General features: G+C 38.1%; 1 protein-coding gene across 1 annotated transcript; it reads right to left on the minus strand.

Annotated features, from left to right (window-relative positions):
- Nucleotides 1-8,637: 8,637 nt before the first annotated feature.
- On the minus strand, nucleotides 8,638-10,164 carry LOC101977099 (ubiquitin-conjugating enzyme E2 R2). Its single transcript, XM_040273376.2, has one exon. It carries the CDS (start codon nucleotides 10,147-10,149, stop codon nucleotides 9,490-9,492), a length of 660 nt encoding a protein of 219 aa, XP_040129310.2. The 5' UTR covers nucleotides 10,150-10,164; the 3' UTR covers nucleotides 8,638-9,489.
- Nucleotides 10,165-16,183: the final 6,019 nt, after the last annotated feature.

Raw genomic sequence — 16,183 nt, forward strand, 5'->3', positions numbered from 1 at the left:
CACTCAGATTGTTTAATTCTCTTGTTCTGTGATTGTGTCTTTGAAGAAAAAAAATTTAGTCCCTGCTTGTTGAATAAAACCAGATTAGTAAATTATGTTTCTGCACGTTCCAAATAGGAAGATATTTACTCAAGACATTCTTTATTTGAGTTCTAAGTACATATGAGGAAAACATGTATAAATATAATAATGTACATTCCAAATAGGAAGATATTTATTCAAGACATTCTTCTTTTGCATTCTAAGTACATATCAGGGAAACATGTACAGATATTAAAAAGTCCAGCCTTTGCTAATACTCTTGAGTGATAATTTTATTAATTAATTTGAGTGATAATTTAGAAATGATATCTGTAGATATCTGTCTTTATGTATTCCAGGTTCCCATGAAGCTTAGTCAATATTTCTCAATCTTTATGTAGTAATCTCTTCTGATCTTCATTTTGTTTAGCAGTAGTAGTCCTGGATCACTGGCAGGTGATCCATTTTACTGCCAATTGTTCACTGTCAGTTTCGGGTGTGTGCATACAAAATTCTTTTCATGTACTATGTATTTTTTTTTAACCTTTTATTTGTTTTTATGTGGTGCTGAAGGTCGAACTCAGGGCCTTGCACGTACCAGGCAAGCACTCCACCGCTGAGCCACAACCCCAGCCCTGCACTATGTATTTTAAGAGAAAGTGCTTTTGTGAAACTCAAGTAGGTTTTGTTGGACTTCTTTCAGAAATACATTTTTCTTACATATTTAGGGCATACAATATGTTCTTACATATATACATAGTGAATTGATCAGTGTAGCAAAGTAAATTAATATGACTACTCACATAGTGTTCGTGGTGGGGGTGGATGATAAGAGCACCTAAAATTACTCATTCAGCAAAAATCCCAAATATTATTTTAACTAAGTCCTCACGTTATACATTAGATCTCATCCTGCACACCTGCAACTCTGGATCCTTTAACCTAAACCTCTCCATTTTCTCCTTTCCCCTGCTCCCTGCTTATGGTAACCACCGTTTACCATTTTTCTCTACCCCACTCACTGTTCACCTTTCTTCTTTTGGATTCCACTTATAAGCAAGAGGATGAGCTTTATAAATCTCACTGTGCCCTGCACCCTTACCCCCTTCAGTGGTAGCACTTTTGTTGTGCTGGTTCCTCAGCTCCTTCTCCTAGATTGCCTCTGTACTTTCATAGTTCTGGTTGCATTCATAGGACTACAGACAGCAGCACCAGACTTTCCCTTTACTCTCACTTGAGTTCACAGATGAAGTTATGATGACAAAGGAGGTTTCCATGAACGTTGAATTTTAGAAGTTCTCTGAGCAGTGAATATTCTGATTATATACTAGAAGGATGTGTCTATATTTCTGTAAATTAGTTACCTGGCATTCTGCACATTAGTACTTGGAAGTTTGGTTCCTATAATTCAGAAACAGGTTAAGACAAGGCTGAGGCAACACGATTTCACTTCTTTTGAGAGTCTTCCCCAAATAACCAGCCTACAGCTACTTCTATCAGGTAGAAGCATCCCTACCATGACTTCTAATTTCAGTACCACTCTTCCTCAGCAGTAAGCTCTTTGAAGCCTACTGAGCAGCCTTCAGCACTGCTTATAGTCCATGGTACCTCATTTAAGGTGAGTTATGGCCAGATCTAGCCAAGTAAGACACTTCATGATAGAAATATAAATACAATAGAGAATAGTAGCAAATGTATGGGCTCCAGAGGCCAACTCCTGACTCCAGTGCCCTCTTCTCTTTGTTCTAGCTGTGAGACCTCTTTAAGTTTCAGCTGTCCCCCACCTTTTTTTTTTCCCACCAGTACTGGGGATTGAATTCAGGGATGCTTTGCCACTGAGCTACATCCCCAACCCTTTTTATTTTGAGACAAGATCTCACTAAGTTACCCAGGATGGCCTTAAACTTGTAATCCTTCTGCCTCAACCTCCTGAGTTACTGGGTTTTCAGGAGTATGCCACCATGCCCAGCTTCAGTTTCCCCAATACAACTTCACCCATCAGTATATTGTGAAGAAGAATGCACATAAAGCCCCTCACACAGGAATCTTTCAGTAAACACTTGCTATTTACAAATTCAGCCCTACATAGAATACCCTGTGATGTCTGTACCAGGTCCCAGCTGCTCTTCTCATATCTCTCCTCTGAATACTAATTTCTTAAATCCTCCCAGGAGTTATCACAATAGTTCTATGAATAGCAGAATTTCAAGAGGAAAGATCTTTATTCCAAGAAGGTAGACCCTTTCTCATAAGGAAAGAAGTAACAGAGGGCTTTAAGCAGAGTTATTCATAATTTAACACTTTCTCTTTCATTTGGTGCAAGCAAACCATTTACTCACAATTTTTAATCTTTTTTAATAATTTTTTAGTTGTTGAACTTTTATTTTTTATTTATTTATATGCGGTGCTGAGAATTGAACCCAGTACCTTACACATTCCAGGCAAGTGCTCTATCACTGAGCCACAACTCCAGCCCATGATTTTTAATCTTTACTCATGTAGTCAGGGAGGGTCAAGTGTTCATGATGTTATCTCCTATGGATTAGGTAAGACCTAATAGGAACCATGTTTCACAATACTGTGTAAGCATGACCCGAAAATACACTTAGTTTGAATTTCTGCCTAAAATTTAAAATCTAACATTAGATACTAATATCCAAAAAACTGTATATATAGTTTTGATTCCTAAAAATATATAAGGGAGTGACACTTATTCCTCTCTTTTGAGAGGAATAGAAATACCTTCTGTTATACCCCAGCCTTGTCTGCACTTATACACCTTCCTGGGCAAGAAAGAATAAAAGAGAATTTCAGGATGCCTTCTTATAGAAGGACGTATTCTCCCAGGCCGCAGGTTTTCGAGGGCCGACACCATGGAAGAGGCTTACAGTTGCTCAGTGGTGCCAGTGGGTGACAGTCTCTAGGTTGCAGCATTAGGAAGCTGTTGATGACAGACTTAAGCCATATTCTCTAACATCAGTTTTATTATTAATGAGGATGTACATGTATCTCCATCTGCCTAAATGTGCCAAGTTCTAAGTTATTTAGAAACTTAGTGGAGAATATTGATGATGTCCATTGAGCTTCATTCAACCTCAACATGATCTTATTTTTTTTTTTTTTTAGAGAGAGTGAGAGAGGAGAGAGGGAGAGGAAGAGAGAGAGAGAGAATTTTTAAGTGTTTTTCTTGGATGTCAGACTCGTCATTTAATTTTTATTTGACATCATTCTAAGACAACACAGCATCCTAGCAAGATTCCTATATAAGCAACAACCAGTTATAAAATATCATAGAAAGATTTATTTTGAAGACTTAAAAAAGTCTTCAAAAAAAATAACTGAATAAACTAACTAGGCTGTATAAATAAAACTTTATAATAAAATTGTTAAAGATTGTAAATGAAGAAAAAGACATGACTATGGAAAGATATTTTGTTCCTGTATAAGAATTAATATTGTAAATATGTCAATGCTACCTATATCAAACTCTACATGTAATTTCAGTAAATAAACCAAGGAGGTCTTTTTTGTTTGTTTAAGTGTGGTGGGGATTGAACCCAGAGGTTCTTCCTAGCTACACCCCCTGCCTACTTATTTTTTTTGTTGTTGTTATTCCATTTAATTATTTCATCATTTTATTTTATTTGTGTTATGTTATGTTATTTTATGACAAGGTCTTCTTAAGTTGCCCAGGCTGACCTTGAATTTTCAGTACTCTGTCCTCAGCCTACCAAGTCTCCAGGATTATAGGCATGTGCCTGCCACTACAGCCAGCTGGCGATTGTATTTAACTAATGAAACTGATTCTAAAGTTCAGATGAAAAAATGATGCAAGGAGAACCAGAAAAAAATTAAAAATAGCAGTTAATAAAGGGATTAGCACCACTAGGGAGTAAAATACATTATGAAATTATATTAATTAAAGCAGGATAGTACTGGCAGATGAGCAAACATGAATGAAAAAGAATAGGATCCAGAAATAGGCCTAAATTAGTTAAAGTAAGGACATCTGGCTTAACAAAAATGAAACAACTGCTCATACAAAATGAAAATTATTTCTCATTTTCAAAAAGTCTAATATGTGTCTCTGCTCAGCATACTCTCCTCTAAGCAATAATTCTGGACTCTTTGAATCTTTGGCTCTGCCATTCTCAACATGTAGTTCCCAAGGTTTTCCTAGAGGATACTTCATCTCACCTAGCATAAAGGTGAAAAGGATGGAGGATTATCTTTGGGAGGCCAACATGTGCCTGGCCCATCAATTCCTCACTGCAAGGGAAATGGAAATGCACCCTGTTAACGTGCCCAGAAAAAGAAGGGACAGATTTGGTGAACACCTAGCACTCTCTCCCACAAAACCCAACTATATAGTAAAATTTTATATATAACAAAAGTGGCATTTTATATCAGGGGAGAAAGATAAATTATTTCATAAATGATGCTGAAGAACTAAAGCTGGGGCTACAGCTCAATGATAGTGCATTTGCCTAGTATGTGTGAGGTCCTTGGTTCAATCCCTAATTCTGGGGGTGAGGAGGACTAAATAGTTGTCCTAGAAAAAAATTAAAAATAGAATTGAACTCCCAATCCTCTCCTTACAACAAAATCAATTACAATTGAATCAAGTTTGAATAAAATGAAAAGTAAGACAGAAACTATTACGAGCCACAGGGGAGAAAAGGGAAGACCTTTTATAAATAAGCATGCCTTTTCATTTAATTTTCTTTGAAGATTCAAAGGAATATGGGGTTCAAGATTATTTAAAATATAACTCTCCTAGGTTTCACAATCCTACTGCTTTCCTTTTAGTATTGTGACATTACTAACATTTTTATGATTATGTTCTGAGGCTAACAGGCAGCATAGTTCGCCCTCCTACAGCAAGAAATGAGGGCTAATTAAAATTGGCCGTGAAACCTTCTTAGCATTCAAAGCATACCCTGAGTTGGTAATTGCCTGGTGTGCCCTCTAGGAAAGTTCACAAATGTCAGCAACCTCCACAATCCAAGCCAGTGCTTTCCCCTTCTGCTTGTACTTCCTCCTAGATCCTCAGGTGAAAGTTTTGTGGTTTAGATGTGAGGTGTCCCCCAAAGGTCATGTATGAGACAACGTAAGAGAGTTTAGAGGTGAAACAATTGGGTTATGAGAGCTTGCTAAGCCTAATCAGTGCATTTATCTACGGAATGGATTAACCGGTTGGTAACTATAGGCTGGTAGAGTTTGGCTTAGAGGAGGTGGGTCACTGGAAGCGTACCTTTGGGGTTTATATTTTGTCCCTGTGAGGGAGCACTCTCCCTGCTTCCTGATTGTCACATCTTGAGCTGCTTTCCTCCACCACACCCTTCTACCATGATGTTCTGCCTCACCTCAGACCCAGAGCAATGGACTGAGACCTCTGGAACTGTGAGCACCAAATGAACTTTTCCTGAAATTGTTCTTGTCAGGTCTTTTGTTCACAGTGGAGAAAAACTGACTAAATCATCTTAGTCAATGAGCTGCCACAGCAAGCCATAGGTTATTAGTATCCCTCTTAGACCAGCATGAAGTTATTGTTGCCCCCTGACCAGGTCATGAGCAAATTTTAAAATCCCATCCTGAGAATCTACTTTCTAGGACCATCTCTGGTGCCATCTAAAAACAGACACTGAGGCAAGGAAGGATCTGAGTGCATGTAGTGTACTTGGGAGATGATATCAGGAAGTTAGAGAATGACATTGAGATACGAAGGTAGCAAAGGGGTAGGTCGATGGTAGAGCACTTTCCTAGCATTAGTGAAGCCCAAAGTTTACTCCCAGCACCACAATAAATAAATCAAAGGTAAATTTAAAAAGGTTTATTAATAAGATTAACTGAGCTCTAGTCAGCAGAAGCTTGGTTCTATTAAGGACTCTTGAAGAATTGGCAAGGACATGCCATGTGTTCAGTCAGCTTCAGGTTGAAGTCTATCAGTGGTAAAAGCTAGACTATTCAAGAAATAGTATTAAGATAATTAGCCATGCATTTTAGAGAAAAGTTGATCTTTTCCTCACACCATGAATAAAAATTACATATGTATTAAATATCAAAAATAAAAGTATTTTAAGACTGTATTTATGATTCTGGGAGTAGGAAAACCTTAAGAAAAGTTACACGGAGAGAGATTAAATTTTAAATACATTTAAATTTAAAACTTATGTAAAAACTCCCAAACATGAAAAGTTAAAATATAAGTATAGAAAAGAACACAACTGAAAAAAAATATGTGGTAAAGCACTTGCCTAGCATGTACAAGGCCCTGGTTCCATCCTCAGCACTGCAAAAAATAAGAAAAAGCATCTTCTAGATAGCTGAACACATGGAGGTTCCTGTAGAGTGTCAGCCTACAGAGGACATGGAAGCTCTTCATCCCTTCTCAATACCTAACCCTGGGCATCTCTTCATCTGTATCCTTTATTAAAAACCAGTAAATATGCCAAAGAATTTAGAGTGTCATTTTTCATGGAGTATGCAAGAGTTCAAATTCCATTTGTTGTCTCTTTTACCAAAGTAAAAAGGAGGCATCAACCATCAACTTTGTGATAGGTGAGGAAAATATTTTTGTCTCCCTTACAAAAGAAAAACTCAGTCATACTACTGACCAAGATGACAAAAACAGCAATGTTATATATAATGCTAATGCCACATTCAATGTCAAGTCAAAGAGAAAATCTAAGATTGGCAAGGAGTCAATTCACAATTTTTCTAAGCATGGAACCTGATGTGATTATGAACCTTACCGCCAATATTCACAATAGATGCCAAACAAAGACTACAGAATTCCTGATAAACTTAAAAAGAGATGACTCTAAGAAATGAATAAAATATGAACAATGAGACTATGTTGAGGTTACCTAGTAAAACTGTAGATCACTACATGAGACAGAGACAACAGGTGGTCAATTTTATCATCAGATAAGGAAAATACTCCTCATTTAATAAATGGTACCATTTTTTAAAAGCTCATACATATAAAATTAGGCAGCATCTGATGCATAGTAATTATCCTATTATTTAAAAAAGAAGAACAAAAACTTAAGATTAGGAGCTAAACCCATAAAATCTTTGAGGAAAACATAAGGAAAATCTTTCTGACATTGTATTTAGTAATCATTTTTGGGGGAATAACAAAAACAAGAGTAATAAAGTAAAAATAGGAAAGTTGGACTTCATCAAAATTAAAAACTTTTGTACATCAAAGGACACCTGCAGTAAGGTTCTCCAGAGAAACAGAGTCAGTAAGAGATGGATATAGATACAGGCAGTAGTTATTAGAAATTATAAGAAATTGGCCCACATGATTATGGAGGCTGAGAAGCCTTCATCTGAGAGCTAAAGACCCATGAAAGCCAGCAGTGTAGTTTTCAGTTAAGTCAGAAACCCAGAGACCCAGAACTGATAGTGTAAATACCAGTCCGAGAGCAGAAAAAAACATATGCCAGCTCAAGGGCTCAGAGCATTCTCCTTCTGCCACCTTTTTGTTTTATATGGGGTCTCTGTATTAGATTATACCCACTCACAATGGGGAAAGCAATCTGCTTTACTCAGCCTAGCCATTCAAACACTTGCAAAAATACTCCCTAGACACAACCTGAAATGATGTTTAATCAAATATCTAGGCATTCCAAGATCCCAATCAAGTTAAAACATAAAACACTATTAAAAGAGTTAAAATACAATCCACAGAATGGGAGAAAATATTTGTAAATCTTATGTCTGATAAAGAAGTAATATCCAAATGATGTAGCCACTGTGCAGAACAATTTGGCAGTTCCTCAAAAAGTTAGAAATGGAATTGCCATATGATATAGCATTCTACTTCTCTGTAAATACCCCAAAGAATTGAAAATAGCAACTGAAACAATACTTGAATTCTAACGTTCATAGTAGCATTATTCACTGTAGTCAAAAGGTGGAAACAAACCAAGATGTCCATTAACAGATGAATGGGTGAACAAAATGTGATGTACATATACATTGGGATATTATTCGTCCAAAATAAAAAGAATTGAAATTCTGATACATGCTACAACCTGAATGAACCTTAAAGACATTATGATAATGATAGGCAAGCATTCTACAACTCTGAACTATCTCCAGCCTTTTTTGTTTTATTTTGAAATAGAGTCTCACTAAGTTGCCAAGGCTGGCCTAGAACTTGCAATCCATCTGCCTCAGCCTTCTGAGTCATTGAAGTTACAGGTGTGCACTGCCATATCCAGTGTAGAATCTGTACTTCTGAAGAAGGTCAGAAGTTATTTGGTGATATCCTAAAATGGTGGGGGGAAAGGTTTTCTTCGATACTAAACTACTGTCAGTTCGGTAAAATTATGAAGGTTTGTGTGTGTGCATGTATGGTGATAGGGATTGAATTCAGGGCTTCAAGCATGGGAGGCTGGTCTTCTCATTCAAACATTTTAGTGTCTCTGCTTACCACATCTTCAGATGAGTTAACCAAGCCTTTCAGACAATAGAAAATATCTCATCTCCCTAAATCAGAGTCTCTGCCTTATGGTGCCCGATTTGCTCCCATTGTGATTCCTTGGTCTTGAGCATGGAATACTTCTACACTTGCCTCATAACAGTATACATAGAGTGCACTTTTTTTTTCTATGTAAAGTATGAATATTTATTTCAGGCTTTAGATTCCCAATCGATTTCAAAAAACAAAATCTGATTTCTCTCCTCAAGAATAGTTGAGGCCTCCGTGTTAGGATGATTTCATGAAGGCTTAAGGAGCACATTTCATCAGGCTTAGCATGAAGTAAGTCCCTGATGTCCACTGTATCCTGGTTAGGAAGGGAAACAAAGAAAATTCACCACCATGGGACTTGAATGAATGCATACACACTAATGTAAACGAGCAGCTAAACCTTGGCAAATTTGCTTTTTTTTTTTTTAAAGTTTGTTTTGTGGTTTTTTTTTTTTCCATTTTCTTTTGCTACCCAGTATATGCAGCACTTGTGAACTCCCAACGGTTTCCAGCTTTAAACACATTAATGTCTTGAAAAGACTAATTCTTCGGGAATCTAAAAACAGAGCAAACGTGTTTTGCTGTGAACATTCTGCAGAGACCGAAGTGAGGCGGGAGTTTGGGTTGTTGGTTTTTGTTTTTTGTTTTTGTTTTGTTTTTTTGTTTTTGTTTTTGTTCTTTTTTTTTTAAAAGAATCAATACAGTGATGGAAGGGTAAAGAATGCAAGAATTCAGACATTCTGTGGAGGGTTACTTTCTCTCCATGAAAGGTCCATAAAAAGGAGCAAACTGAGATCCATAAGGGGAGTCAGCAGGAGCTGTGTTGTTTTTTTTTTTCCCCACCCCCGGTGAATAGGTTTTTGTTGAGGGGCCGCTGCTAGGTCCCACTTGCTCCCCTCCCTTTGGTCTGAGACGGCAGGGCAGTACAGGGGCATCAAAGGAGCACGTCAGGACTCCTCGTTCCCAGAATCATCATCATCCTAACAGTCGGCATCTTCCTCCTCCTCATCTTCATCATCAATGTCGTCATCATACAAGTCGTCATAAAGCAAATCTGAGCTGTTGTCATTGGAAGGCACTTTAGTTTTGATGCAGTATTCCGCCAGGGTTGTGGGGACCTTCACTCCGTCCTTTTCTGCTTCGGCTTTAGTGGCTGAAACCTGTTTCCTAATGATTTCAGCGTATTCTTTGTCTTTTCCTTTACTGTCCCTCCATTTCCTGAACATAACCGAAGCATCCACATTGGCTGGGGAGAAGGTGTTGGGCTCACTAAGCAGTGAGATTCCACTTAACAGAATAGTCCTCACATTCTGAGTAGGATTCCGCCTTTCAGAGGGCAGTTCTCCACTCTGTGGGTCATCTACAGGAGGATGGAGTATCCAAGGGCATACATCTCCATTCTCATAAATGTTGGGGTGCCACATTTTGGTCAAGAATCTGAAGGTAGGTGGTGAATATGGGTAGTCAATAGGAAATTTAATATGTGCCTTGAAGTAGCCGCCTTCGTAGAGGGTGTTGGGGGGTCCGAAGATGGCCACCTCCCAGTTGTAGAGGTCGGACTCATCCACCGGTTCCTCCTGTAGGGATTTCAGCTGGAGCATCAGGGCCTTCTGCGAACTGGTCATCTGCTGCTGGGCCATCCCAGCGGCGGCGGCGGTGCCCGTCTGGGGCCCCAGTCACATAGAGTGCACTTGAGCAAATAAATTAATTCATGAAAACAGATCAAACCAGACATTAAAAAACATCGTACTAAGTAAAATAAGCAAAACAAAAATATTGTATGATTCCGCTTATATGAAGTACCTAAAATGGTCCAAGTTATTCTACAGAAAGTAGAGGTTGCCAGGGCCTGGGGAAAAGGGGTAATGGGGAGTTACTGTTTCATGGGTGCAGAGTTTCTGTTGGGGATGACAAAAAATTTTGGAAGTAGGTATGATGGCAGCACAACATTGTGAATGCATTTGATGCCACTGAACTGTACACTTAAAAATGGTCAAAGGGCTCAGGGTGTGGTTCAGTAGTAGAGTGCTTGCTTAGCATGACTGAGGACCTGGATTCAAACCCCAGCTCTGCAAAAAAAAAAAAAAATTAAGAAGTTAAAATAGTAAAATTTCTGTTTAATATGTATATATGTGATATGTGTTAATGTCCATATACCAACAAAAACTCAACATAAAATTCCACTTGAAATATATCATAGTCATTAGCACTTATAAATAGTTGTTTTTGTTTTTATCTCCCCAAGTTTTCTTATCGTAGTCACCCAAAACACATTGTGAGGAACATGGAGGAAATGAAGGGTCACCTAGATTGTCTGCCTTATTTGGGTGTGTGTGGTGTGTGGACAATGAGAAAGAAAAAAGAAGAGGGTTCTAGCTTTGCTATACCAACATGTCATTTTTTTTGCTCTTTGTGGGGAAAAGGAGCACTGCCACAAAATATTTTTGGGAATTCTGCAGGCTGATCAGGAAAACAATGAAGGGAAAGTACATAATACCAACATCAAAAGTGAAGCAGGGGGTGGGGAAGGTGCAGTGGCACACACCTGTAATCCTAGCAGCTCAAATGGCTGAGGCAGAAGGATCAAAAGTTAAAACCAGCCTCAGCAACTTAGCGAGACCCTGTCTCAAAAATTAAAAAATAAAAAGGGCTGGATATGTGGCTCAGTGGTTAAGCACCCCTGGTTCAATTTCTGGTACCAAAAAAAAAAAAAAAAAGAGAAGGACATCACCACAGATGGACCTTATACATGTTAACTTCATGCCAGTGAACTTGTCAAGTTAGATGAAAAGAAAGAGTTCCTTGAAAAACACAATTTACCAAATTGACACAAAAGAAATTGAAAGTCAGAATAACTGCATTAATTTTAAAAGTTAAATTGACAATGGAAAGCCTTCCCTCAAAGCAAACTACAAGCCCAGATGGTTACCCTTGGGAATTCTACCAAACACTGAAGAAAGTAATAATATTAATCTTACACATACTCCTTTAGAAGATAGAAACTGTTTCCAAGTCATTTTATGAAGCCAATATAACCCTGCCCAAACCTGACAAAGACATAGCCGGCAAAGAAAGTTGGAGACCAACATGTCTCAAGATGCAAAAATCCTTGACAAAATGTAAGCAAGTTGAAAGCAGCAGTACATAAAAAGGAAGGCTAATACATCATAATTAGGGTTTATTCCAGAGAGGCAAGCTTGCCTTAACATTTAAAATCAACTGATGCTATTTACTACATTAACGGAATAAAGAAGAAAAATCATATAACGATCTCAATAAATGCAAAAATGCCTGTGACAAAATTCAATACCTTTCATGACTTAAAAACAAAAACTTCTTAATAAACTAGGACTAGAAGGGAAATTTTTTACCTATAATATTTTATTTTTCTTTTTTTATATTTATATATGACAGCAGAATGCATTATAATTCTTATTACATATATAGAGTACAACTTTTCATATTTCTGGTTGTATACATAGTATATTCACATCAATTTGTGTCTTCATACCTGTAGTTTGGATCATAATAATCATAACATTTCACAATCATTAATTACCTCATGCCTCCTCCCTACCCCTTCTCTCCTCTTTTAACCCCTTCAGGAGTTTCTAATTTTGAATTTTTGTAAATTTAATTCTGACTGGATTTGGAATGCCCAGTAACCAAACAAACAAAAGACCTTTACTTGTATATTTTGTATATTATCAAGCAATATTTGAGTTTACACCTGCATTTGTTAAGTTAAAATGATTTTAAGATTCACTTTGCATTATTTTTATATTCAGTGGGTTTTCTAGCTGAGATCAGTAAACCGTGGGGATTTCTAAACACTTAGTTAATTTTTTAGACTTTGGCGAAAGTGATGTTTCTTTTTCTGTACATCAGTTGCAAGTTACAAATAAGTTTGATTTAATGCCTTTTTATGTAATAAAGAAAAAAAGTAGCATACTTGCCCCTAAAAAAAATTAATAGACTCTGTGATAGACAGATTAATAATATCCCTCCCCTCATAGGTGCAGTTGGCCTGGATTCCAAATAGCTGTCACATGGCAAGAGGGAATTGCAACTAATCCACTGACTTCGAGATAAGGAGTATCCTAGGTTATCCAGATGGGCCCAATGGGGTCACTTGTGAAGACCATATATGATGTGAAGACAGACAACTATGGCTGGCTCTAGGACATTAGGGGCCACCAGCCAAAGGATGAAGGCACGTCCACAGGTGCAAAAGGCAAAGGAACATTCTCCTCTGGGGCCTTTAAAGGAGAGGAATGAAGTCCTGCTGACACCTTGATTTTAGACCCATTTCAAACTTTAAGACCACAGAATTATAAAATAATAAATTTGTGTTGTTTTAAGCCACCAAGTTCGGTAACTTACTACAGCAGTGTTGAGGCTCAGGAAACACCACCACAAAAGATAGCATTCGGCCATGCTGAGCACTTTGAACTAAAGGAAATTGGAAACTGGAAGGCCTAAGAAGCTGGTCCCTCTGATCTTCCCTTGTTTCCCTTTCCCACAGTGCAGGGAGAAGCTTTTCTCTGAAGTTCCCTTATCTACCTAAAGACAGGATCTACCAAGAAGGAACACAATTGGCTTCAATCCTCTTACTGAAATTTCATTAGCCAAGCAAGATTAAACTCATCAGAGAAAGAGACTGCAAATCAAACATCACACCTAGAGCCCAGCAAAATTTGTTCCAGGCAATTGTCTGTTGTCCAGATCTATTCATCTTCTCTAAAAATAATTTACTACCCCAATACACTGCCTATACCACCTCCCTTATTTTGTACTCCCCTTTGAAGACAGGTATATAAGTTTCTGAATCTCTTTGAGTTACTGGGTACTCACCTTCCTGTGCTGCCCTGTACACATAAGTAAATTGGTATGCTTTTCCCCTGATTAACCTGTCTATAAACCAGTTAGTTTCAGAAGACTTAAAAGACTTGAACCTTCAGAGGGATAAATAGCTTCCCTTTGCCCTATAGGAAACTAACACAGAACCTTTGTGACTAAGCTACATAATTGAGTAGTTTGAACACAAGATGGCAATAGACTACTAGATTTATCAAAGGAATTCTTGAGTTTTGTGACATTGATATATCATAGAGGGCAATGATTCAAGTTACTTATAATAAAAATGTTTTTAATAATTCTATCACATTTGCATCTAAGTTTTCTTCAGTCTTATTGATCAGTCACTTAAATTAGCCTTGCTAGATTTTTAAACTGATTTCTGATAATGATTTTTTAATGAACTATGAATAAAAGTCACTAGAATATGTGTCACAAGGATAGAATGTTATTTGTTTCCAGTGCCTTAAACACAAACAACATCCCAAAGCAGACACCCAATAAATAATTGAATGAAAGATCATCTTGTGTCCAATTTGCATGTATAAATTGTCAAGTCTTTTCTCACATTAACCTGAATAATCTGGAACTTGAAAATCCTTTTATCCTGGGGCTGGGGATATAGTTCAGTTGGTAGAGTGCTTGCCTACATACACAAGGCTCTGGGTTCAATCTCTCGTACCACCAGAAAAAAAAAAATCCTTTTATCCCAGATTTTCCAATTTAGCACCATTCTTAGATTACTCATTTATTCAAATATGCTTACAACGCATTCTGCTTTGTGCCAGACACAGCCATTTCTTGTAATATAGAGCCCGTTGTGCCTTCCACCCAGGTGTGTCCAATTCAAACTCAATATCCCAGGCTCACTATTCACCACCCACCATGTGTGGGTGATTTGGAGGGATTGTGTGTTTGGGGCCACAATGGCCCAGATGTTAAACATGTTGGGATGCAGAGCCTCTCAGTGCTCCTCTTCTTTCTCTATACTGATGGGCTCTTGGATGCTTTGGACTAGCTGCTCCCTGTCATGGGGCAGGAGGCCTTCTCCCATCACCTGTCAAGCCCTCCAATCACAGAAAACATCCTCTCTGAAGAGCTCTTGCCAGTTGCAAGGGAGGAAAATGATTTTGTCTCTACCCTTCGTAGCTCTAAACTGGACTTCCCCGTAACAAAAGAGATCATCAAGAGAAAAGCAAACAGAAGTTTATTCAAAGGAATAACAAGAAATGAGTAAATTGCTAGGCTACATCTCAAAAAAAAAAAGTCAAGTTTTTAAACATCATAGTTAAATCCCATCAGTCTTTGAAACAAAGATGTGAATAAGGAATTGTCCAGTCAAGACAAGATGGCCAGGAAGAACATCATTAAGGTAAGACTTTTATGCAGATGTAATTTTTTAAAAATAATTCTGTGATTCAAACCCAGGGCCTTGCACATGTGCTAGGCAAGTGCTCTAACACTGAGCTCCATCCCCAGCCTGGTCTCCCTTTTCTTCCTGGTGAAGAGTGTGAGACACTCTTACAAATGGAATATCTTTTATAAGTAATTTGTATTTATTTACTTACTTAGTACTGGGAATACTATAGTCCCTCCACTGAACCACAACCACAGCACTTTCTTTTATTTTGAGACAGTGTCTTGCTAAGTTGCCCAGGTTGGCCTCAAACTTTCAATCACCCTACTTCAGCCTCACGAGTCGCTGGGATTACAGTCATGTGCCATCAAGCCCAGGTTATAGATGAACTCTTTGCAGCTACTTCTGCATCTGCAGTTTCTCAAAATAGCCAGGTGGAAATAATACCACAAAGAGGCATATTTAGGGGGTGGCATATTCTGGTTTCCTATGGTCATATTTTAGGGTGTTATATCCTGAGCCCCACCACAGTATACTTACTCCCTGGACATCTGGTAAAATCTGATTCTTTTATTTTCTTCTTTTAATGTTGTTTCACAGTTAGTTGCATGAAGTGGCAGGAGATTGTCATTTCCCTGTATTTTTTTTTCCTTTTTTGTATTTCCAGCACCAGTAAATATTGGGAACATAGTAAATGCTGCTGGAAGGAAGGAGGGAGGAATAGATGAATGAAGGAAGAAAGGGGGAGGAATGAAGGAAAGGCTGGGCCTCAGAAAATGATATCCCAAAGTATGGCACTCTACTATGCTGATTACTTCAAAACCTTGAAGAACTTAGAAAGCAGCAAATGCAGAAAGATGTTTTCTCCAAGTTCCCCTATCTGACTAAGGGAAGTTCATCCAGAAGGGCTGCAATTGTCCCCGGCCTCAGAATTTCATCAAATTAAGAAGATTAACTCACGGGAAAGGAGACTAAAGGTCTCTATCTCCTTACACTAAACACTCCATTTATTCTGAAGACTGCTGCCTGAGGTATCTTATTCACATAGCAAAATATCCTTTGTTCACTCTGTATTTCCTCCCCTCACCATGCCATGGCCCATGCATCCCTCTGGAGGCACCAGGTCCATATTCTTTCCTGTCACCACTTCCTCTCAAAAAGACTATGCCCCTACTTTCTGTAGCTCAGAATGCTATTTAAGCTGCAACCATCTGGCCCTTCTTTGAGTCTCATATTTTGTGTAGCACCCATACTCAAGCACATAAATAAACTAAATTTGTATGCTTTTTTTTTCCTGTTAATTTGTTCCAAGTACCAGTTTATTTCGGTGAAATCAATTATCAGATCTTCAGAGGGCAGAGGCAAAGTTCTTTTCATCCCAACAGAAGGAAGTAAGGAGGGTAGGAGGGCTGTGCCAACACTGGACTCAGGCTGCAGATGGTAAAATAGCCATTGCTGAC

This window comes from Ictidomys tridecemlineatus, chromosome 1, assembly GCF_052094955.1.
Source record: "Ictidomys tridecemlineatus isolate mIctTri1 chromosome 1, mIctTri1.hap1, whole genome shotgun sequence".
In the NCBI taxonomy this organism is placed as follows: Eukaryota; Metazoa; Chordata; class Mammalia; order Rodentia; family Sciuridae; genus Ictidomys; species Ictidomys tridecemlineatus.

Coding starts and splice junctions, on each gene's coding strand:
- LOC101977099 (XM_040273376.2), bottom strand. CDS start 10,149: ATGGCCCAGCAGCAGATGACCAGTTCGCAGAAGGCCCTGATGCTCCAG.